This window comes from Leopardus geoffroyi, chromosome D3 (genome assembly GCF_018350155.1).
Source record: "Leopardus geoffroyi isolate Oge1 chromosome D3, O.geoffroyi_Oge1_pat1.0, whole genome shotgun sequence".
NCBI lineage: Eukaryota > Metazoa > Chordata > Mammalia > Carnivora > Felidae > Leopardus > Leopardus geoffroyi.
In genome coordinates, this window is record NC_059339.1 from 66,030,908 (window position 1) to 66,055,318 (window position 24,411).

Below are 24,411 nucleotides of genomic sequence, written 5' to 3' on the forward strand. Positions count from 1 at the left end.
GCCCTGGAAAATTCTCAGCCCTGCTATCACTCCAGCTCCTTACTGCCTCCCTCCAGTTCTGTCCTCTTCTCTTGGAATTCTGACTGGGTGACTGGATATGTGGTAAATCTTCTTGGCCTATCCTCCATGCCCTCTAACCTCACTTCCACATTCTTTCTCTGTCTGTTCTGCATTCTGGACATTGTCTTCATATTCGTTTTCCGGCTTACTAATTTTCTCTTCAGATGAGTTGAGCCTACCAAGTTTTTATTACAATTTTTATATTTTCATTTCTAGAATATCTGATTCTCTCTCAAAGCTGTATATTTCTATAATTTCTTGCTCCTTACTGACATTTTCAAATCTTTTATTTCATCAAATAGATTAAAAATACTAGTTTACTGTGCTAATTAATTATTCCAGTGTCTTAAGTCTTTATATGTGTGAGTCTACTGTCATTTTCTGCTGACTTGCTTGTGGGGCCTTGTTTCCTTATGTGTTTTATGACTTTTTTTCCACTAGGATTTCATATTCCTTGGAACTCTGAGGCCAGAGTTGAAGACAGGTTTCTGCAAAGTGGCTCTGTGGTTGCTTTGTACTGGGCATCTAACGGCACTGCCAACCCAGAACAACTTTAACTCAATTTCCACATACAGGAATTTTTCTCTTGACAGTCTAGGTAGCGGGAATTTGTGCTTCAAATTCAAAGATGTGCTTCAATTTATACTTACTAATTTTCAAAAAGACGTAGCTCTTTGCCCACCACACAGACATGTGCCCCAACACCCAGGTCAAACATACCACTGTCTTTGCCCTCCTCTCCCAGGGGCAGGTTAAGCTCCAGCTACCCTTGTCCTGAAGATGCCATCCTGTGGGTGATGCACAGGAGCTCCTTTTAGGATCCCATTACTAGCAGGCCCCAGCCTTTAGTGCCTCCACCGAGTCTAAGAAGGTTCCACAAAAGCCTTCATGGGAGAAGCCAGCCTTGGCACTCCAATTACCTTTGCAGGTTCCTCCTCCACTTAGGTCCTGACTTCTAAGATTTTCCATGATAAGTTTCATTTTTGGTTTCATAAAAACATTTTCTCCAGCATTCTTAATTGTTTTCAGCAGAAGCAGCCAGGATACCCAGTCCACCAAACTGCTGGGAGCACAAGTTCTCTGCACACGGTTTCTTCACGTGTCTATAGGTGATTCTGGAGTGCCCACCAGGGAAGAGCCAAAGCATCTTGGAATGCTGCTCACGGGCCGTCTCTGGCTCCCCCCACTCATTAAATCCAGTCGTCTAGCTTAGCCCTCAGTCCAGTTAACCTCACACCAGCATCCGACAGTGTGAACCCCTCCTCAAGTTCTTAGCACTCGTGCCTCCCCAGTGCTGAAATGACAGTGTCCCTAGGAGCCAGTCCTCTCTCTGTGCATCACTTCTCCGGGAACACGACTGAAAGCGTCCTGCCCGCCTCCCGGACCTCACGAGGCCTCACACACCACAGGGATTCACCGACTGAATAAATACATGACTGCCCGTGGCCACTTACCAGGTGGGTTAAAGGCGATGATATCATCTAAGAGCTTAGACATCTCCTTTTCTAGGGCTGCTAAGGTGATTTTTCCATTTTGTTCCAGGGAGCTGAGGAATTGAACCATCTGATGAGTGAAGGCTCGGCATTTTGGAACTGCATCCTGACAGAAAAAGGAGCGTTCATATGAATCCATGCAAGCAGTGTTAAGTGCTGGGGAGCATGCCGCGGCTCTGACTGCTTTGGTAGCGGGTAGAGAGAACAGAGCAGGAGACCACACAAAGACAGGTGTGTGTCGAAGGACCGACCCTGTGTCTAGGGATATGCGCACATCTGTCACTAGAACACACATTCTCCCGAATTCCAGAACACTCTTCCTTTTTCACTCCGTTAATAAAAACATTAACGCTATACTAATTACTTGTCAGAAACTTTTCCAAACACTTTTATGTTCATTACCTAATTTAATTCTCACAACAACACTTTACGGGCAAGTATTACTATTTCCAATTCAGATGAGAACACCAACGTCACAATGGCAGGGGGCGGGGGACCGGAGTTGGTCAGACCTCAAACTCGTGCTCATAACTTCCCTGCCATTCTGCTGCCAAGGACATCCAGATCCCTAAACCAACAGCTGCCACCCTCAACCTTTTTCACCTCTCGTTAGCCCATGATACTGCTGTAAGCGAAGGTTGACCAAGAGAGATAATTAAAACTAAAAACTCTAGGAGTACAAAATAAGTGCACCATGACATACATCCTCTACCTTTTTAAATTTTTTTTTTTTAACGTTTATTTATTTTTGAGACAGAGAGAGAGAGAGCATGAACGGGGGAGGGTCAGAGAGAGGGAGACACAGAATCTGAAACAGGCTCCAGGCTCTGCGTGGGCAGCACAGAGCCCGACGCGGGGCTCGAACTCACGGACCGCAAGATCATGACCTGAGCCGAAGTTGGCCGCTTAACCGACTGAGCCACCCAGGCGCCCCTCCTCTACCTTTTTTAACTGAGCCATCATGAGGCTTGAGCCTGTCCTCAGTAGCACTTACACTACTACAACCCTGAAGAACACTCTGCCTTTTAAAGCACCCACTCGACTTACAAGGTGTTTCTGGCCGTCAGTAGGAACAGAAAGGCCTGCAGACACTCTCAGCAGCTTCATGATTAATTCAGCAGAAGGTTCCTTTGCCAGGATGACGGATGGCTGGTAATGGCTGCTGAAATAACCTAGCACACTCTGGTATGACACAACGTCTACAAGATGCCATGAAAGTGAGCTTGTTTGTCCAAGGAGATTCAGCAGAGGTGAATCCTGAAAATAAAACACACACTCCTTTAGTTTTGGAGTTCCCCATTTCCCAGAAATATGTCTCCAGTCTATGGAGTGACCACTAAGAGGGCCCATGACCAGCATGGAACAGGTAAGAAGTATCTACTCAAGTAGAAGTGCTAGTGAAAGTAATAACCAAAGTCTTGGCAAAAACACTTTAAGATTTGTAAGTATTCAGAACCCAATTTTTCAAAGGAACTCTTGGATCTAGTCATAGAACTAGCAATTAATGAGATGTAAGATAAAATTGATTTTTATATTCTAACTCCATGTGCCTCCCTTCATGATCCAGAATTCGATTAGGAACGATCCCAGAAAATCGGGCACTAGTTGAAGGCACATCCCAAATGCCAAGCAGATATCACACCGACAGAGGTGTTAGGGAAACCAGTGAAAAACTACAACTTCGTCGAAAGGGAGGATCTCGGAAGCCTTGCCAAGTCTTCATCTCAGGCTCTCCAAACTTACTGCTTGGTCTACCAGCTGATCTTCCTTTGCCAATAAAATCATCATGAAAAGGAGGCAGACAATCATGCTCCGCGTCTCTGGGTGAGGACTGGGGCTCCAGGCGTCAGAGAGCACACTGACCCAGTTGACTTCGCACAGGACAGACCCCAAAAATAAGAAGCAGCTCTTAGGGCTTCCTCGTTCCACCTAAAGGGAAATGAATTCAAATCAATGTTTTGCTTTAAGCTATCCTGAAGATGTGTATAAATCAGTGTTTACTAAATTGTATTTTAGAAAGTAACTTTTTTCCCAGATTATAAAAATCATCTATAAATCCTTCCCCCAGAGATTCAGACTTAACATTTGTCATATTTTTTCTTCCATGCTCAGTGAATGTGTACATTTTTCACCTTATTTACAGTTCATTATTTATTCCACGAATTCTTTTTTTCTTTGTTATTTTTTTTAGAGAGAGGGAGGGAGGGAGAGGGAGAGAGTGCATGAGCAGGGGACAAAAGGAGAGAGAGAGAGAGAGAGAGAGAGAGAATCTTAAGCAGGTTACACACTCAGCACAGAGCCTGACACAGGGCTCAATCCCACGACCCTGGGATCATGACCTGAGCCAAAATCAAGAGTCAGATGCTCAACCTGCTGAGCCACCCAGGTGCCTCTATTCCACTAATTCTTAATAGGAGAGGAGTGACCTTCCCTAGCTCTAACCAGACTGCCACGGTCAGTCACCAAAGTTCAGGGGAGTCTATTACAGCCCTCAGATGTGCTAGGACAGGTCAAAGACTGAGATCTACTAGCCAGTGGTTCCTAAAGCTGATCATACATCAGAACCCCCTCCCCCCCTACTAAAGACCCACTAAAACACAGACTGTGGGACCCTGCTGCCAAATTTTATATTTCCTAAATCCAGGGTGGGAGCAGGAATTTGGATTTTTAGTAAGTTTCCCGGTGGTACAGACACTACTGGTCCTAGGACTCTACTTTTAGACCTACTATAACAATGCACATAATTTTTATACTGCCTTTTTAGTGTAATGCTATGTTATAAAAATATCTCCACAACATTAGTCTTTGTGATTTTTGATGACTTCATAATGTTAAATCCTATTTAAAATACATTAGGGATTGGTAGGAGGGGTGGTAGATATATTTTAAAGTATATAATCAATGTCAGAGTTGTATCTTATTAGCCCATTTCAACAGTCTGTTTACATTTTTTTTAATGTTTATTTATTTTTGAGAGAGAGAGAGACAGAGCACGAGCAGGGGAGAGGCAGAGAGAGAGGGAGACACAGAATCTGAAGTAGGCTTCACGCTCTGAGCTATTAGCACAGAGCCCGACGCGGGGCTGGAACTCATGAACCGCGAGGTCATGACCTGAGTCAAAGTCAGACGCTCAATCGACTGAGCAACCAGGCGCCCCTCAACAGTCTGTTTAAAATAAAATGTGGCTGGCTATAAATTTTTCTGTTTAAAATGAAGGTTAAAAAGCTCTACTCCATTTATAAAATCACAATCAATGGAACTTGGTAATGATTCATGCCCTCCCATGACTACCATCATCGTATCATACTAACTACTTATCCTTTCCCCTTTTAGAAAATGATTCTTCATCCTCCTGATAACCTCTAACCTCACTCTAAACCCTTCAAAAAACATCCCTTCTAAGGCCAGCAAGACACATAGAACTGAAAAGCTTCCAGCTTCTGGGCAGGTCGGGGTCATCTATCATTAGACTAAAATTCCTAGAGGCACAGAGTCTAGAGCATCCCTTCAGAGACTGTTCTAGTTTAATCTGTCACACAGCTGAGGCTGCCCTCTTACTTAAAGCTGTATTACAGCTCTTTAAACAAACATTTTCTTCCATGTTCGTAACAGTGACAAATACATACTTAGGACCTGTCTCATATACTAAACCTAGCTACAAAATCATTCCTAACCTTTTATCTCTGAGACAACTGTCCTCAGCTTTCCCTGGAGCTCAGCCACAGACAAGTGGCTGACAAGAACATCCCGGGTGAGTCTCCGTGTGCAGCACAGAAGGACTGCAGTACATTTCACTACTGCCGCGAACCACTGTGGACCTGCAGTAATTAAAGCACTTAGGGTGTCCCAGTAATCAACTGACATTAAGTTAAGAGTGAACACAAATGAGCTAGTGACTATGAATAAATAAATGGAAATGACTGTAAAAAGCTAAGAAGACCAGATTATTACAGGTTTTTAAAAATAGCAACATAAGAGGGGTGCCTGGGTGGCTCAGTCAGTTAAGCGTCCGACTCTCAATTTCGGCTCAGGTCGTGATCTCATGGTCATGAATGAGACTGAGCCCCACATCAGGCTCCTCGCTGGGCGTGGAGTCCACTGAAGATTCTCTCTCCCTCTCCCCTTTCCTGCGCGCTCTCTCTCTCTCTCAAACAAAAAAAAGAGAACTATAAACTTAAGAACAACAACACTGCCTGGCTGGTAAGTAACACCACTGTGGCTGTTTTTCACAACTATTGCTTCTACTGCTAAAACTCACACACACAGATTAGCATTTTTTCCAGGTCATTTCAGGTCTTTATACGATTATGATGCATCATTGGCCGTTACAACGCACTTCTATCTCCTACAACATTATTCCCTTATGTAACTGCTTAAAGAAACTAATGGCTTGAGTACCAATTACATTTTGCTTTAATAGAACATTTAACAGTATGAAAGTCTGGGGATGCTATCCTAGAAAAATATGCAAACCCAGAAACACCAAGATTGAGCATGACGAAGTCATTAAACTATGTACTCATCGAACAATATTACTAAAATCTAGGGGGTGACAGCCATGTGACAGACAAAATCTTTCTCTGGGTTTAAAAATGGTCCTAGAAGTGTTTTCCAATCACCCGCTCACACAGTGAAATGATTTCCATGGGAAGTCACATGCTCCACACAAGCACCACACAGGCACACAGAAAGCCCACACCGCAACTGTGGCTAAAAACCATTGAACAGGCTGCTGCCCAGAAGCCGGGCTGTGCCACGGGGAGTGAGGCTTACTTTGAAGAAGGCCTCCATGAGCATCTGGTCAGGGTGCAGGTCCCTCCACGGGAGCTTCTGGTAGGCACTATGGAAAGCGTACAGAATGAACTCCGGCATTCTGGGTGCTGTGCATGCTTCACAGTAATGCAGCAGGTGCAACCTGAGGGCTCCATCATCACCTGGTGACAGCTTATCTGAAATTGAAACGGAAAACACAGCTGAAGACATTCGGGGTTATCTTTAAAAATAAACAAATTGGGGCGCCTGGGTGGCGCAGTTGATTGAGCGTCCGACTTCAGCCAGGTCACGATCTCGCTGTCTGTGAGTTCGAGCCCCGCATCGGGCTCTGGGCTGATGGCTCTGAGCCTGGAGCCTGTTTCCGATTCTGTGTCTCCCTCTCTCTCTGCCCCTCCCCCGTTCATGCTCTGTCTCTCTCTGTCCCAAAATAAATAAACGTTGAAAAAAAAAAAAAAATTTTTTTAAATAAACAAATTAATACAAAACAGAAATTTGAACTGAAAGTCTAAGACCTACAGTTCTCTATATTTACTCACTTTCAAAGATTTTCACGTGCCAGGAAAAAAAAAAACTGATGGCAAATTACTAACAAAGATTGGTATGTAATTACTCACTTGGGTAACTGGAATAAGTAGCTGGGATGTGGGAGAAAGCAGGGGCGATCAGTGTTTCTTTCAAACTTCTAACTATTTGGCTTTTTAACACAAATACACTTGCATAACCCCAACCACTTCCAGGTACCCCTTTAGTCTGCTGCCCTCGGCATATACGCGGCCACTGGCCTTAGCACTTACTCATTTGGCACCCTGGAGGAATCTAATACCCCTCAAGAAGAAATGTGCCACAGGACTAAAACTTAACCCTTGGTGCGGTAAAACTAGATTATTGCTGTCACTCAGCCAAGTTAGTCTAAAATGACACTCCTGTGTTATCACTCAGTATTATCATCACTCAGTATTATCATCACCAGTATCAATTACTACAGTGCCCTCAAGAGTTCATGGCAATGTAACCGGCGTTTCGTCTAAAACAAAACTTTTCAGACTTTCTGGTTTTATGAAAAGGAATGAATGGAGTCAAAGAAGAGAGAGCCACGCACAACAAGAACAGAAACCTGACGATGTTTCTTAATAGCGGCTTTTGAAAAATGACAAATAAGCATCAGCCCACGGTACCAATCAATCATTTCTAACATGCCTGTGCCCTTGGTTCGCATCCTTACTTTATTCTGCATCATGAAACACTAACATGTTTTTAACCTCTTAAGACAAGGTAAAAGTAGCATTTGTTCAAATGTGAATAAAAATAGTTTTGTTTAAATAAGTACGGATATGTAGGTACAAGACGTCTAAAAGGTAATCTCTTAGGACAAGACTGAGTTTCTAGTTCCAGCCCAGATACACCTAAGTTCTGTGAGCTCAGGTAAATTCATTTTGCTTTTTGGGTCTTCATTTTCTCACAAATAAAAGGAGAGAGCTGGTTCAGAAGACCTCACTAAAAGGCTACAACAAAATACTTCTTCCTGCTTTGCACAGTGCTGTTTCCTCTCCTTGAACTCAGCTACCAATTCCTGATGTTAGTTAGCCATGTACCCTCCTGTACCCAAGCTACTTTCTTACTTTATATACACAGGCAAGAGCCTAAGAGAGTACTTGTCCCTTATACTAAGAAACCAAATATATACAGCCTCTGTGATTATAATTTAATGCTCAAATCTTTTTGATGATGGTAAGAAGAAGCCAGAAGTCTATCTTTCCAAAAAAAACAAAAACAAAAAAGTGAGTACTATTAGGATTTCATGCGTTACTCATTGAACCCATACTTATCAAATAGACACTGAACCTACGGCACTGCCCAAGTCTTGTGGGGATAAAAAGAATGTTTCTGTGCCTAGACCTTACATCTTACAGTTGAGTCAGAAAAAAAAAAATTTAAGAGATCAGGCATATATATAAAAGATCAATAAAAAATACTGGATGGATACATCTAGGCAACGGAATGTTGTTCAGCATTGAAAGGAAATGAGCTATCAGGCCATGAAAAGACTTGGAGAAATCTTAAATGCATAATAGTAAGTGAAAGAAGCCAATATGAAATGCTATATAATGTATGATTCCAATTATTTGGCATTATAGAAAAACTAAAACTACGGAGAAAGAAAAAAAAAATTCTCCCCAAGAATTAGTGGGGGGGGGGGGGCATAGGCAGAACTGTAATGGTGGGTATGTGTCATCATACATTTCTCAAAATCAACAACGTACAACATCAAGAGCGAACCCTAACATACACCATGACTTTGGGTGATAATGATGTGTCAGCGTAGGCTCATCAACTGTAACAAATGTACCACTCTGGTGGGGGGTGTTGATAGTGGGGGAGGCTATCGGGGGGGGGGGGGGGATACGGGAACTTGCTGTACTTTCTGCTCAATTTTGCTGTGAACCTAAATCTTTCTATACACGTGCACATTTTTTTTTTTAATTTTTTTTTTCAACGTTTTATTTTATTTTTTTGGGACAGAGAGAGACAGAGCACGAACGGGGGAGGGGCAGAGAGAGAGGGAGACACAGAATCGGAAACAGGCTCCAGGCTCCGAGCCATCAGCCCAGAGCCCGACGCGGGGCTCGAACTCACGGACCGCGAGATCGTGACCTGACTGAAGTCGGACGCTTAACCTACTGCGCCACCCAGGCGCCCCACACGTGCACATTTTTTTAAGGACTGGATGACATATTAAGTCTGCGACTAAGTGCCACACAGACACATGGCAGCCACAGAGGCCACGGCAGCCACAGAGGTACACTAGTCAGAAACGGCACGTGCCAATCGGGCCTTGGCACCTTCAGGACTCACTGCAGTGCCTGAGTGGAGCCAACAGCTGAGCACAGAGCTGGCCACTTCTGCCCACCGGGGGAACACTCCGTGAGGAATCCCGGCCCGGCGCGCGCTGCTGGGCTGGCCAGCCCTTTCTCGGAGCTGCACCTGGGCAGAGGCCTTGCTCTTCCTTCCCATCGCCTTTCACAGGTGTTACACCTGCACGGGCCCTGAAGGTGTTCTTCGCCCACTGCCGCTCCTCTCCCTCCTATCTTCCCAGGTACCACCCCAAAAAGGTCCCAAGTAGCCTTCTACCCCACCACGGTGTCTGCTCCTGAAGGACTCAAACTATGAAGATGCACTATGAAGATTCAGAGGCAGAAGAGAAACACGTGTGTACAAAAACATGTGCAGAAGAATATAAAGGACCCGAGGCTTCGTCCAGTAGTGGAGTCAGCATGAGCAAGTACAGTGAGGGGAGGGCCAGGGACATGGGCGGAACAGTGTGTCAAGCAGTATGGCTGGAGTGGAAGGTTTCCATAAGGAAGCTATTGCACAATGCTGAAGTGCACTGGGCCAGATACATCTGAATGTTGGGCTAAAACATGACACTTAAAAGTTTGGAAATATGAGTATGATAGGACATAAATACTGTTTTCAGGAAATAATTAATCTATTCCATAGGCAGGAACAGAAACTAGAATGAGAAAAACAGGAGGCAACTGCAAGAATCTGGGTGGAGTGGAACAAATGTCCTTATAAACCTCCCAATATAAAACATTTGGATACAGTAGGTAAAATAAAACATCTTTGAAAATGCATAGCTAGGTACACTCAGCGGAAGACAACAAGGCCAAATGCGGGTGGCCAGAAGCAAAGAGAGCCCAGGAAACGCAAGTCGTCAACAGACACCAAAACCTCAGCTGCATGCCGAGGGGTCTGCTTCTGCAGGGCTCTAATAGCATGAGGAGTCTCCCAAGGCCTGTGCCCTCACTGAGAGGGCAGATCAGGGGAAGAAAGGAACCTTTTCTCTGCCTTCACCTGGACTTGGAGCGGAGGAAGCTGCGGGGGGGGGTGGGGGGGGGAGCTGTTCGTGGTAACTGGGCACACCTACAAGCGAGTCTAGGGTCTGACTGCTTATACCTGTGTAGTGAGAGAAACCGCAGGCTGAGGAATCATAGTTCCAGATGGAACAAATGAGGATCTTTCCTGGAAGACACACCCTCATCCTGGTCTTCATGGAATTTCTACAGAGAAAATCTCTCTAAATATGGGTTCACAATACGAAATTTAAAAATATACACAGAGAGGTGCCTGGGTGGCTCAGTTGGTTAAGCATCTGACTCTTGATTTCGGCTCAGGTTGTGATCTCACAGTTTGTGAGTTCAAGCCCCGTGTCACCCTCCACACTGACAGCACAGAGCCTGCTTGGGATTCTCTCTCTCTCTCTGCCCTTCCTGTGCACTCTCTCAAAATAAACAAATAAACAAACAAAAAGATACAAAAGGAGGGGCCCTGGGTGGCTCAGTCGGTTAAGCATCCAACCCTTGATATCTACTGGCTCAGGTCATGATCTCACAGTTCTGAGATTGAGCCCCAAGTGAGGCTTGAGCTAAGCATGGAGCCTCTTGGGATTCTCTCTCGCCTCCTTTCTCTCTCTTTGCTTCTCTGCCCTTCCCCCACTTGTGTGTGCACACGCACACTTCCTCTCTCTCAAAATAAGTGAACATTTTTTTTAAATACACAAGGAAACAAGCCTCTAAGTATGAGAATCTAAAGGAACATCCAACTGTAGCATAAGCCAGGTGTCCCCAGCAGGGACTTCAGATAATTACTACAGCACACAGGTCATAAAGCAAAGTATGTTTAAACATTTCAAAGAAATAACAATTAGAATTTTAAACAAAAAAAGAAATCAGATGCTATCAAAAAGAAACAGGGTAGATTTGAAAAACAAATACAACTTCTAGATACTGAGATAAGAAACTCAAAGCTTTTTGTCGTTGTTGTTGTTGTTGTTAAGCAGGTTAGACAGGACTGGGGAGACTGAGTAAACTGGAAGAGAGACCTCAAGCCTTTGCCCAAAATGAAGCACAGAAAGAAAAGATGAAAAAGGAGTTAGAGGCACAGAAGATAGAACGAGGTTGAACATGAGGGCCAGAGAGTATCTGAAGAGAACGGCTGCCTATTTGCCATGGCTGGCGAAGCTCGGAGCTGCCTTACAAACAACGTATGATGTTACAAACTTCACGCTAACCAGTTGTATCAGTGACCATCTTTGGTCAAAGATGACTGCCCCCTGACTAAAATAAAATTAAATAAAGTAGGGAGAGCAGAGGCCAAAGACTAACCGAATGACTTAGGGAAAAAGTGACAGCCAACCAGAGACATAACGTAACCTCTTCCTACCTTTAAAACTCTCATGCAATGAATCAACACAGTCAGTGAACAGCTGCACGATGCTCGAGGCCACCACAGCATCACTCTCCAGCCAGGGGTAATGTCGTTGGCTGCTTCAAATAAAAGAAGCACACACTTAGAAATGAAAGCACCATGACTAAATTATTCTAGGCCCCAGAGTCTAGGGACCGCCTATGTCCTAGAGAACACTGTATTCCGTAGCCCAAATACACACTTAGACCATTCTAACAGCTGGAAATTCCGGGAGGCTCATAATATCAGCCATACAATTTAGTTTCCTTCTCAACGTTTATTCCAATGCAATTAAGTCAGAGATGTGTTACCTACATAAATTAACACCTTTTTATACCTAATTTACACCCTGTATGTATCTTGGTTACATTTCAAATGTCTTAGGTATATGCTGCTAAGTGGCTTCAACAGTTTTCTCTACCCAAAACATGAAAAAAAGAAAAAAAAAAAATCCACATAACAAAAAAGATGACCAAAAAGGGACAGGAAATAACCAAAGAAAAAAACTCTTTACATGATCATTTTAGTTTCTGAACTGGGTCCAGAAAGTTCAATATCAAAATAAATCCCATTAATTCTTCCTAGAAATAAACAGCAGCCTGCATTACTGCCAGCAGTCTTAGAATCTGTGCAAAATCCTGAAGCTTGTAGACTAAGGATAGTTCTCTAGCAAAAGAAAAAATCCAGAACCTTTTCTATTTTCCTCAATGAGCCCCTGGAACAGCACAGGTTAATACAAAGATCTGACATGGAAGTCAGAGCCTTGAGCTCTGTTCTCAGTTCTGCCCCCACTGGCTGTGGAACTGGAGTAAGCCATTCCTGTTCTCTGAGTCATGGGAACAGATCAATATTTGTGAAGGTACCTTAAATACGGAGATATCTAGCACTGGCGTAATGTTAACAAGCTCCCGACAAGTTCATGTAGCTTTGTCTGTATGCCTTTCGGGGAAAAGACTCATAAGGCAGCTACCTGCATGTGAGCAGTTCTACACCTCTCGTCTGAATGCTCACAACACCATGTTTTCACTTAATTGCAGAGCTCATGTTAATTCCCACCCAGTAATTCGAAAGCCAACTTACTTCCAGAAACTAACTGAGGTACTGGATAAAATCAAGTTACTCTCATATTTTATAGTATTGTATTATCAAATTCAAATTCAAGAGAACAATTTTTCCAAAATTAAGGACCAAAATTTATTCAATGTCTTTATTGTGGAAAAAAAGGAAATGAGTGTCCAGTTTTGCTTCGAAGTTAGTATTAAGATAATAGCTCTGATCAACCAGACTAGCAATTCCACTAACAGAAAATGTCTTAAGTTCCCTTCATAAGGAAGCATTTTCTATGGGGAGAACGCAAACTGGTGCAGCCACTCTGGAAAACAGTATGGAGGTTCCTCAAAAAATAAAAAATAGAACCACCTTACAACCCGGCAACTGCACTACTATGTATTTATCCAAGGGATACAGGTGTGCTGTTTCGAAGGGGCACATTCACCCCAATGTTTATAGCAGCACTATCAACAATAGCCAAAGTATGGAAAGAGCCCAAATGTCCATCGATGGGTGAATGGATAAAGAAGAGGTAGTATATAAATACAATGGAGTATTCCTCGGCAATCAAAAAGAATGAAGTCTTGCCATTTGCAACTACGTGGGTGGACCTGGAGGGTATTATGCTAAGTGAAATTAAAGACAAAAATCGTATGACTTCACTCATATGAGGACGTTAAGACACAGAACAGATGAACATAAGGAAAGGGAAGCAAAAATAATTTTAAAAAAAACAGGGAGGGAGACAAAGCATAAGAAACTCATAAATATGCAGAACAAACAGAGGGTTACTGGAGGGGGTGTGGGAGGGGGGATGGGCTAAATGGGTAAAGGGCACTAAGGAATCTACTCCTGAAATCACTGTTGCACTATATGCTAACTAACTTGGATGTAAATTAAAAAAAAATAAATTAAATAAAAATTAAAAAAACAATAAGGAAGCATTTTCTAAATTTAAATACGGCCCTACATAAAAATTCAAATCCATGAATGCATCCCTTATACCAAAATCCCCTCAGAACTTTAAGTCTATAAATTTCAAAGGAATTTGAATATCTGAAAAACAATTTACCTTTCATTGTCCTCTAAAACCAAGATCCATGGCTTAAAGAGCTGGATGATTACTGAATGTAGGGATCTCAGCACTAAAACAAAGCAAAAGTTTTAGAGACAAGAAACAAGCTCATCCTTTGTCAATTATCATTGGTAACACTAAAAAAAAATCTACTTCTTCTCATCTATATACTCACAAACCTATGTTGATATGCAAACAACATGTTTCTTAATAACTAAGTATGTCTGTTTGTGTTTTCATTTGCTGCAATGGAATTTCTTGAAGAATTTTTATTACAACACAGGGCCATGGATAATTTTTTACTGCGTATTTTTTAACGATAAAAGCTTAAATATTCAGAACCCTTTCCTGAGCAAGATAAAGAACAGGAAGAAAGAGTTAGAGATTTAAACCCATCTCCTTGCACTCTGCTCTATGAAGGAGGGGCAGAGACAAGCTGAAGCAGGCACCCCTGTGTGGGGGAACAGAGGTATGACACATAGATGGGTTCACACCTACACTGCATATTTCCTGTTTCTTCTTCTTGACACTCAGATATTTAATTTTATTGCTAAGATTTAAATCTCTTCATGTGTCTATTCAAGTCTCCTCTAATGGAAGGTCAGAACACCCCACTCCTTGTTGCACTAAAGGCATGTTACCTGCTTTGCTGCTGGCAGATGGGTCTTGAGCCAAGCAAGCCATTTCTGAGTCAAGCAGCCTTTTAACAAGATAGCCCAAGAGTGTCTTCATATCAGCCATGTAAGGACTCCATTTTGAGAATAAACCAAAGCTTTTAAAGTCCAATGTGGATAAGCGAAGCTTGTAAAAAAAATTTGAGAGCCACTGTATCGTCTCCATTACCTGGAAGAGAATGACTGGTCAAAGAATCCTCACCCAATGTCTACTTTCAGCAGCTACTACAGAGGACTGTGACAGAGGGCTCGGACTTTGTAACACAGTTGCAAAGGTGTCTGCATATGAAAAGTAAATCAGCAGATTTCAAACTCTTTTTCTAAAGCAGAGGAACCATTCTGTCCAGTACATTCTCACATGGACCCATAGCACATAAAATTGACGAAATGAGGAGCCCAGCCCCATAGGACACTGCATGAAAATCTGACCAAAGGTGCCAGGGGTGTAAGGTTAAGAATCGGATGGGTTAAGGTGGTGAGGGGAGGTTTAACGGGGTGGCCTGGGCTGCTCCTCAATGGATGGGCAAGAATCAGACTCTGAGGTGTGAGAGAAAGGCAAAGGGGGCATGGGAGGAAGCAAGAGACAAAGGAAAACACAGGGCTCTTAAAGATAATCCATAAGAGTGCAGCTTTTTAGATATAAATTTTGAATGTGTCCCAACTGTTTAAAAAATAGGGAAGGAAACAGAAAAGAAATGCAGAGACATAAACTTCAGACACCAAAAGCTACACACCTGCTTATCGGACAAGAGAACATCTGGAGAGCTTTGAAGCACTGAGCTCTCGGCAGAAGCTGCCCCCTGCTGGCAGTTTGGGGCACAGCAGCCCAGGGCTCTCAGAGTGGCTTTCCAACACTCCGGGCTCAGCAGCTGCTCCGCGGAGCCTTGTGGGGTGGGAAGAGGACAGCAAGTTAGCATCTTTCACAAACTAACTTTTTCAACTTGAATCAAAGAACACGTGTACTTTACAGAGGAACGAAATTTTGGGGCGCCTGGGGTGGCTCAGTTGGTTAAGCATCTCACGGCTGGTGAGTTCGAGCCCCGCGTCAGGCTCTATGCTGACAGCTCAGAGCCTGGAGCCTGCTTCGGGTTCTGTGTGTCCCTCTCTCTCTGTCTTCCCCTGCTCACATTCTGTCTGTCTCTCTCAAAAATAAAATAAGAACATTAATGGGGCGCCTGGGTGGCTCAGTCAGTTGAGCGTCCGACTTCAGCTAGGTCATGATCTTGCGGTTTGTGAGTTCAAGCCCCGTGTCGGGCTCTGCACTGACAGCTTGGAGCCTGGAGCCTGCTTCAGATTCTGTGTCTCCTCCTCTCTCTGCCCCTCCCATGCTCGTGCTCTATCTCTCTCTGTCTCTCAATAGTAAATAAACGCTAAGAAAAAAAAATTTTTTTAATAAATAATATAAAATAAAATAAAAACATTAAAAAAATTAAAATTAAAAACAAACCCAAAGGAATGAAAATTAAATAAGAATCCAAAACAAATTCATACAGATCTATGGTGAAGAGGCCGCAGTAATGAGAACCTATTAAAAGAACTGTCCACCCGGACACTTGACTTTCCCTCTTGACTTTCTTGGTTCCTAGTGACTCTGCTGGGAGTGAGCACAGCCGGAGTCATCGGGGCTGGAATCCAGTGTTGGGAGTGGGGAATCCTGCCTACCAGCCCCTACCTGGGGAATGGTAAAAGTGCCACTCTCCTGGATGAAGCTGTGAGAGAAACAGCAGTAACAGGACAAGGGAGACTGCGTTGCAGAATGGAACCTCAGAGTCTAGGCTCTCTCCTCGTACTTACTCCTGAAACTCCACTCCCTCAACAGGCAAAACCTAAAGCAACACAGACACAGCATGCAAAATAGACACTACGGACAGCACTGTGCTCCTGGTAAGTCTCACACCCAGAGGCCAGCACTCAGACCTCCTCAGGCCCTTCCCACCCAGAGATGGCATGAGGATCACGAGGGACAACCGAGGCTGGTATATCTGAGGGGAGAGATGATGAGGCAGCTGCAATATGGTGAGCGAGAGATGTCTAGGGAACAGTGAAGGGTCTGTGGTGAATGGCTACTGTGGTCCGGCTCCTGGGGCAGAGCCCCGGAATCAAGTTACAGGTGTGGGAGTCAGGCACACCTAGAAGAGGGTAGTGAAGCCAGGGAAAACAACGGGCATGCCCACGAAGAAGGAAAATCATAGAAAAGCAAAGGATAGAGCCCCGAGAACAGCAACACCCTCCCCAGGGAGGAAAGGGAAACCAGGAGGCTAGAAGTCATAGAATCTGACAGGGGTGGTACTGTCATTCCTAGGCTTTTAACTGAATTACTCTTCCTGGGAAGTATAAATTTCCTGTTAAATGCAAGTCAATGGTTGCCTGCACACACCGTTTACAATTCCTTAAAAAGGTTTCGGGGGAAAAAACCCATAATGTATGCTTGATCAAATTTTGAAAATTTAGAACAAAAATTAGTTATGCAAGTATGGATCAAAATCATACAAATACCTCTCCTGCAACCATTCTCCACCCACCCTGCAACTGGCCTCCACAGGAAACAATGAAAGCTTGAAAATGAGACCACACATTTCAGTATTTCTTCAGATAGTCCAATACATAAAATCATTAACCTATTCATTAAATGGTTTCTATGAAGTAACACAAAGATTTGGCATGGAGCAAATCTTAGTTTTCCATTACACCTATAAACTATCTGAAGTTTGCACCAAAAAAGTAAATACTATCTCATTTAATAAACTTCAGTAAAATCCCTGCCTAATGAAATTCCCAAAATAAAAACGCTAACAACTTTTACTCCTCTTGTAATCTCCAATACTCCAGTGAAAAATGCAGGGCGGTGGGGAGATGGGAGGGTGGGGCTGTGGAAAACTGAACACATCTCAGTCCCTTGGCGAATATAAACACAGTCTGCCATTATACATAGGTAAAATTTACTCGCAAACAAACATGAGTCAAAGAATTAGGGGGGAGGGGAACCAAAATGTATCCACTATTTGGACCTACAGAGAAACCGACTGGCACCTTAAACATATTGCAAAGAAGCAACTTCCTTCTCTCACCAAATCTGCAGTCAACAGAGGAAGCAGGCGCATGTCTACCCCGGCCCAGTTCCGGACGGTTGCAAAGTCAAGGGAAAGAGGTGGGTGCACGACTGTGGACCCCAACACCACATACTAAGTGCTGCCTTATTGAATCAGGACCCATCCAAACGTTTAGGACAATCACTAAGACCATCACTGCCCTCTTCTACAAACAGCTTTCGGTTTGTCAAGCACTTTAGGTAAAAATTAGCAATTCTAAACTCCTGCGTACTTGTCTTATTTTTACATTTTTAGATGACATCCATAGAATGGTAAATGTCACATCAAATATTCGCTGCAATCTAATCAGTCACAATTAAAAGCCACTTACTTTGCATCAGCAGCCTGAGAATGTCACTGTACTGGTCAGGGAACTGGTAGAGAAGAAGGTAAGTCCAGTGCTTACAGAAAAGATTAAAAGGCATCAAAATATCTTCATCTGGTTCAAGGCCCCAGGCAGTAAGTGCCAAGTGAATGGACTCCAGAAGCCTGGTACGATCAGACAGAGGAGGTTTAGTGGCGTTTAACCATTGCTTAAGATCGAACTAAAAAGAAAAAAGAGACAAGAAGCAGTTTTACTGACACGGGGAAATTAGCTGAAGTAGAGAAGATGATGTGCAAACTTAAAGTCAAAGACCACTGAGCATTTGGCTTTTTACAAAAACTGAAACTAGAATTTATAATCAAGTACTGAGCGGAGGTCAATAATTAACAGGCACCCGGAAGCCTCCATCTCTGCGCTCTGGGCCACAGGGACAAAGCTTTCTCGGTTCCGTGTGCTTTTTTGTATAGTAAACTTTTGGTTAAGTTTTCCCTCCTAGGCAAGAATCCACACTCTGCCAAAAAAAGGAGCAGCCACTTAGGCGACTGTCTCCATCTAAAAGAGCCATGTTTCCGTGTCTATGGCAGTTACCTATCTCAGTTAATAAAAATTCAGGGTGTTGTTATCTATCACCTTCCAGAATTCCCAACTATAAAGCCTGTTCTCCCCCATTACAGACTGAAAGCAGTCTCTAGGCCCTAAAGAAAAATGCCTAGGTTTTATGATTTATGGATGTCAGAGAAATACAATTGAAGGCAAAATCACTAAGGCTCTGTAATTCTCAAGTGGCAAAGTAAATTCATTGCCTAGGTCTCAGTTAATATTCTACTCAGAATGAGGACAAAGGCAATTTGTTTATATCTGGCTTATTCCAAATATGAGAGACTTTGATATATTACAACTCATTTATCAAACACATTTTCGGCATAAATTCAGGATATAGTCAAAAGAAGGATGCACTAAATTACTATTATGAATATTTCAAAGCTGTACTGTTTCTAAAGAGGGCTCGGGAGCAAAGTCCTTTCTCTACTATGAGGAATAAGACTGCCCTACACGACACAACCACTGCCCCCACACGGAAAGGCTGCTTGAAGACGATACAAAATGCGGAAAGGGTCTACCTGGAAACAGAACTCCAGGGGGCCTTTCATTTCTACAGAGCGGAAACGACACTAGATCCTACGTTTCAGTGATAGCATCAGCACAGAATCACATCTCACCTTGGTCAGCAGCATGAAAATCATATCACTGTTGTCCTCACTTAGAAACTTCACCACTTTCCCATAGAGCTGAATGAACTCCTCAGGTGCAGCATTGGGAGTGAAGAAAGGGGACAGGAGAGAGCACAGCCTTCTATTCTTCAGAATAGTCTCAAGTACTTTTCTGCATTCTGACTTAGTGCCACTGATAAACACCTTGAGAGAATCAGAAAGGGAAAATGTCACCAAATTCTCCCCTCCCCAACTTTTATTTATACAACCAAGTTTTAAGGGCTAGTGTGTAAGGCAAACAGAAGGTTTTCTAAATGAAAATGTGGAACAATAAAAAAAAATCTAAAATCATCACAGATAAACCTAACACTTCTAATGGAAGTGATATTAAAAATTCTGGATAATCCATTAATTTGATTTGGACAAGTCATAGAGAATTTTTAAAAGATTAAAATATTGGGATAATCTGAATCCAGAAATTTGCAAGGTGCCTACCATGATTACTGAGTATCAGCATTTTTTTTTTTTTAATGTTTATTTTTGACAGAGAGATACAAAGCACGAGCAGGGGAGGGCAGAGAAAGACGAAGACACAGAATCCGAAGCAGGCTCCAGGCTCTGAGCTGTCCGCACAAAGCCTGACATGGGGCTTGAACTCATGAACCATGAGATCATGACCTGAGCCAAAGTCAGATGATCAACCTACTGAGCCACCCAGGCGCCCCCACTAAGTATCAACATTTTGTCAAGAAAACAAAACCTCTAGGTTATAGATATTATTGAGATGTGCTTTCAATACTTTTAAAAAGCTAACTTTAACTACTGATATATAATCAAGATCACTAATGTTTCAAGTACTGGATGTAAGTGAGTATTTGAATAATCTCAGGGCCAGGAAAGCTCCGATAAGCTGGACCACAGGCAGAAAGAAATACTAAGAGGACTGAGAGATTTGAATGTACAAAAATTGTACCTTCTATAAGGCAAGAAGTATGATAAAATAAAAGGAAAATGACAAAATAGAAAAATCAATTTAGAACATATTCCAGATACCAGGTTAATAGTCTGAGGAGCTCTTTCAAAGCAATCAAAAAATAAGAAATTCTGCAACAGAAAATGTGCAAAGGTCAATAACTAGCAAATCACAAAAAATAATAAATGGCCAATAAACATATAAAAGTCATGCAAGTTAACAAATACTTAAAGAAATCCAACTTAAAATAATAACAAAGTACACTTCCCCTTTTAGATTAGCAAGACTTTAAAAGAATCATCATTCTCGGGGCGCCTGGGTGGCGCAGTCGGTTAAGCGTCCGACTTCAGCCAGGTCACGATCTCGCAGTCCGTGAGTTCGAGCCCCGCGTCGGGCTCTGGGCTGATGGCTCAGAGCCTGGAGCCTGTTTCCAATTCTGTGTCTCCCTCTCTCTCTGCCCCTCCCCTGTTCATGCTCTGTCTCTCTCTGTCCCAAAAATAAATAAACGTTGAAAAAAAAAAATTAAAAAATAAAATAAAAGAATCATCATTCTTAACACTGGTTATGGTATGGAGAGCAATAAATTCAAACCCTGCTATGGTAGTGGGAACAGGGCACTGTTGACAATATATATCAAATGTTAGTCCCTTTGACATAGCAACCCTACTTCTAGGAAATTATCCTGGAAAAAATAGTCCAAGTTCACAGAGATGTGGAAGAACATTTATCTCAGGCTTATTCTAGCAAAACAAACAAACTACCTAAATATCCATCCAGGGCCCTGGGTTCCATACATTACAATATATCTGTAACATGGAACAGTATGTATTAAAGACCATGATATCAGTCTATATTTATAAACACAGAATAATGTCTAGAAGTTGTGTTTGAATGAAAAACACGAGGTTACAAAATAGCACTTGCCCATTTCTGAGGAAGTTTATCTATTTAGCCGTATATAGGAATGATACATCATTTCTACATACAAACACACACACACACACACACACACACAACACACTAATAAACATACATACACAAGATAAACTATAATAAAATGTTTAGCTCTGTAACCAGTGTCTATCTCCAGGAGGTTAGAATTGAGAAATGTTTCTTCTTTACACTTTTTATATTGTCTGCATTGCTTATCATAAGCATACATCAATTTTAAAATCAAGGGAAAAAAACTACTTAAAAATCTATTTTATTTTCTGTTCTATATTGTCCCCTTATAAGTATCTAATAACTGAGGGCTCATTCCATTGAATTTGGGTAAGAGTATATGGTTAGTGTTTACATATTTTCCATCAAGTGGCTTTCCTTTCCTTTATGACATATTTCACAAATGTGCATGGATACATTGCCCTTGCCTTGTTAAATATCCGTATTTTTAATAGTAAGTCAAATCAAGAAATGGGGACTGAGAATAGCAACTGGGAGACAGCAGTGGAGAGGTGGAGCGAACATGGACTGAGACAGACGACGCGGGATACAGGCTCAGCTCCAGCACTGACCAGCCATATTCTTTAGGCAAGTTATTTCATTTTTTAGAGACCTGTTTTCTCATCTTTAAACTGTTTTTAATGTTTATTTTTGAGAGAGAGAGACAGCGTGAGTGGGAGAGGGGCAGAGAGAGAGAGTGGGAGACACAGAATCTGAAGCAGGCTCCAGGCTCTGAGCTGTCAACACAGAGCCCAACGCGGGGCTCGAACCCATGAACTGTGAGATCGTGATCTGGGCCGAAGTCGGACACCTAACCGACTGAGTCACCCGGCGCCCCTGTGTTTTCACCTTTAAAATGAAAAGGATATCAATCATTCAGAGTCACTGTGAGGATGAAGTGGAGAGCATTTTATAAATAATAAAGAGCTTGTTATTGTTAATAACACAAAAAGCATATGAAAAAGTTTGAGGTCTCCCAGACTTTCAAATATGAGTAACTTAATATCTCTTGTATGGGAAGCAAAATTCTATACCAACAATTTTAATCGCATCTTGAGAAGTCAACAATTCAAAGGGGCTTCTGACTTATGTGAGACTCTGAACGTGTAACAGAAGTCTGAATTCAACCCTCACTATAACTAATGAGGATGCTACAGAGATTCAATATATGTGAGTCAGGCTAAAAACACAGAATTACCTTACCTGTCCCAAGATCTCAATGCATGAAGTAAAGAATTGCCTTGTGGGAGGATGGCGCTGAGTCTCATCACTGACATAATCCACAACAGTAAAGAAGAGGCTAATGCCAACCTTCTGAACCCCAGGGGTAGGCTGCAACTTGTAGGCATTCACTAGGGCCCTGTGGGAAAATACAGGTGAGGCTACTGGTCTACAATAAGAGAATACAGACGCACAAGTACTTCCGTGGTACTCTACACTTCTCACACAGGCAATATTCTTAAGAGTCCTTCAGAGCCCCCAAATAAATGTCACTTTAAAAATATTTCATGGGGAAAAAAAGATTCATGGGGTAGATAAGTATCTTCTACCTTGACCCAACAACTTATTTTTAATACACGGAAATGATTTTACGTCCTCCGGGGGGGAGGGATGGAATCATATATATTATTAATATTCTTACCCTTATTAGGGGCCCCTGGGTGGCTCAGTCAGTTAAGCGGCTGACTTCGGCTCAGGTCATGATCTCCTAGTCCTTGAGTTCGAGCCCTGCATCAGGCTCTGTGCTGACAGCTCAGAGTCTGGAGCCTGCTTCAGATTCTGTGTCTCCCTCTCTCTGCCCCTCCCCAGCTCATGCTGTCTCTCTCTCTTTCTCTCTCTCTCTCTCAAAGAATAAACATTACAAAAATTTTTTTTAAATATTCTTAAATGTTTCATATTTCATATGTAATTCATAATTCTTTAACTTTGTGTATTCCTTATATAATATACATTTTTAATTAATTTAATTACTTATTTCTCTAAATTTTTTAATATTTCTTTTTACATGTTTTTATTTCTTGTTGAGAGAGAGCGAGATACAGAGCATGAGCCCGGGAGGGGCAGAGAGAGGGGGAGACACAGAATCTGAAGCAGGCTCCAGGCTCTGAGCTTTCAGCAAAGAGCCTGACGCGGGGTTCAAACCTGTGAACCGCGAGATCATGATCTGAGTAAAAGTTGGATGCTTAATTGAGTACTCAGGTGCCCCTCTCTAAATTTTAAAACCCGTGTCACAGAAAGAGATTTCTATATAGAATAAGATCCCAGAACAAAGATATCTCTTCTAAGTCTCAGGCTGTTTTGAGTTCCTTTGCTAGTAAAAGACACATCAACTTCTTATTCACCTCATCTCCTTCCTCCCTGGACCCCCAGTCCAATCCACAAAAGAACTCAATGCCCCACCCCACACACCACTACCCCGATCTGCTGGGGGATTAGTTGCTGGTACTAGAATGTGGAACCACCTTAAAGTAAAAGGCAGGGTCAAACACTCTCCCAAGTTATGCCCTGGTGGCTTTAGGAAGAAAGAAGACATTGAGGGTAAGCCAGGAGCTCCAAGGGAAAAGCCATGATGGCCAAATGCAAGCTGGCAACTATACTTGAGAACCTAATTCCCCTGAGCAATTCCCCTTCAAACTCTGCTCTATAATCTGAGCTGACAATGCTGACTTCCTGGGTAAATGCAACTTTGATATAAAACTTAAGCACTCAATCTCTCCATGATTGAACTTCAATGTGCTGTATCATCTCATAATTCAGGGGTCAGCAAACTTATTCTATAAAGGACCAACCAGTAAATATTTTATGTTTTTATGGGCCATAAATTGTCACAACTATTCAATTCTGCCATTGTGGTATAAAGCCATGCACATTAAGTAAATAAATGGACATGGCTATGTTCCAATAAAACTTTATTTATAAAAATAGGTGGCAGGCCAGACTTGGTCCAAAGGCCATTGTTTGCTGATCCTGTACTAATTTAATTAGTGGGTGTCTGGGGGTATAGTAGCATGTACGATTACTATCAATAATAACAACATTGCATTTTAAATTATAATGCCCTCAAAACTTACGTAATCAAGTTTTCCGCGTGAACAGCAGCTTCCACAACATTAAGTGATGGTGGTTTAGCAGCTTCTGCTTGCAACTGCTTCACTTCTTTTCGCAAAACATGAAGCTGTTGGCTTACTGCTTCATTTTTATGCATACCTTCAAACTAAGAAAGATTAAAGTGGTCAAGACCTTTTTTGTCCTTGCTATGTTCCTAAAGCAAATATTATAAATATACTGAGCATCTGATGAAGAACTATTACTATAATTAATATTATAACTCAAAATTCTCAGTTGAAGAGGAGAGGGGTAGGGAAAAAAATGTCAAAAAACTACTCAAGAATCTCAGGTTTTTCATGAAGGATCAAACTGGAGCGAGTTTATCACTGGTTCAGTCTTTTGTAGGATATGCTCTCTGTCACTTATGTTTTGATTCCCCGATTCTCATCAA

General features: G+C 42.3%; 1 protein-coding gene across 1 annotated transcript in view; it reads right to left on the bottom strand.

The window, feature by feature from the left end:
* EPG5 (ectopic P-granules autophagy protein 5 homolog) overlaps positions 1-24,411 on the bottom strand; it is a 109,497-nt gene that overhangs the window by 15,937 nt on the left and 69,149 nt on the right. Inside the window, exons 28-39 of the mRNA XM_045459072.1 lie at positions 23,984-24,126; positions 22,116-22,272; positions 19,007-19,201; positions 17,793-18,006; positions 15,107-15,255; positions 14,340-14,541; positions 13,696-13,768; positions 11,550-11,653; positions 6,327-6,502; positions 3,297-3,482; positions 2,601-2,810; positions 1,515-1,659 (exon numbers count right to left, since the gene is read on the bottom strand). Coding sequence (XP_045315028.1) covers positions 1,515-1,659; positions 2,601-2,810; positions 3,297-3,482; positions 6,327-6,502; positions 11,550-11,653; positions 13,696-13,768; positions 14,340-14,541; positions 15,107-15,255; positions 17,793-18,006; positions 19,007-19,201; positions 22,116-22,272; positions 23,984-24,126 — 1,954 coding nt within the window. The remainder of the gene's footprint in view (positions 1-1,514; positions 1,660-2,600; positions 2,811-3,296; positions 3,483-6,326; positions 6,503-11,549; positions 11,654-13,695; positions 13,769-14,339; positions 14,542-15,106; positions 15,256-17,792; positions 18,007-19,006; positions 19,202-22,115; positions 22,273-23,983; positions 24,127-24,411) is intronic.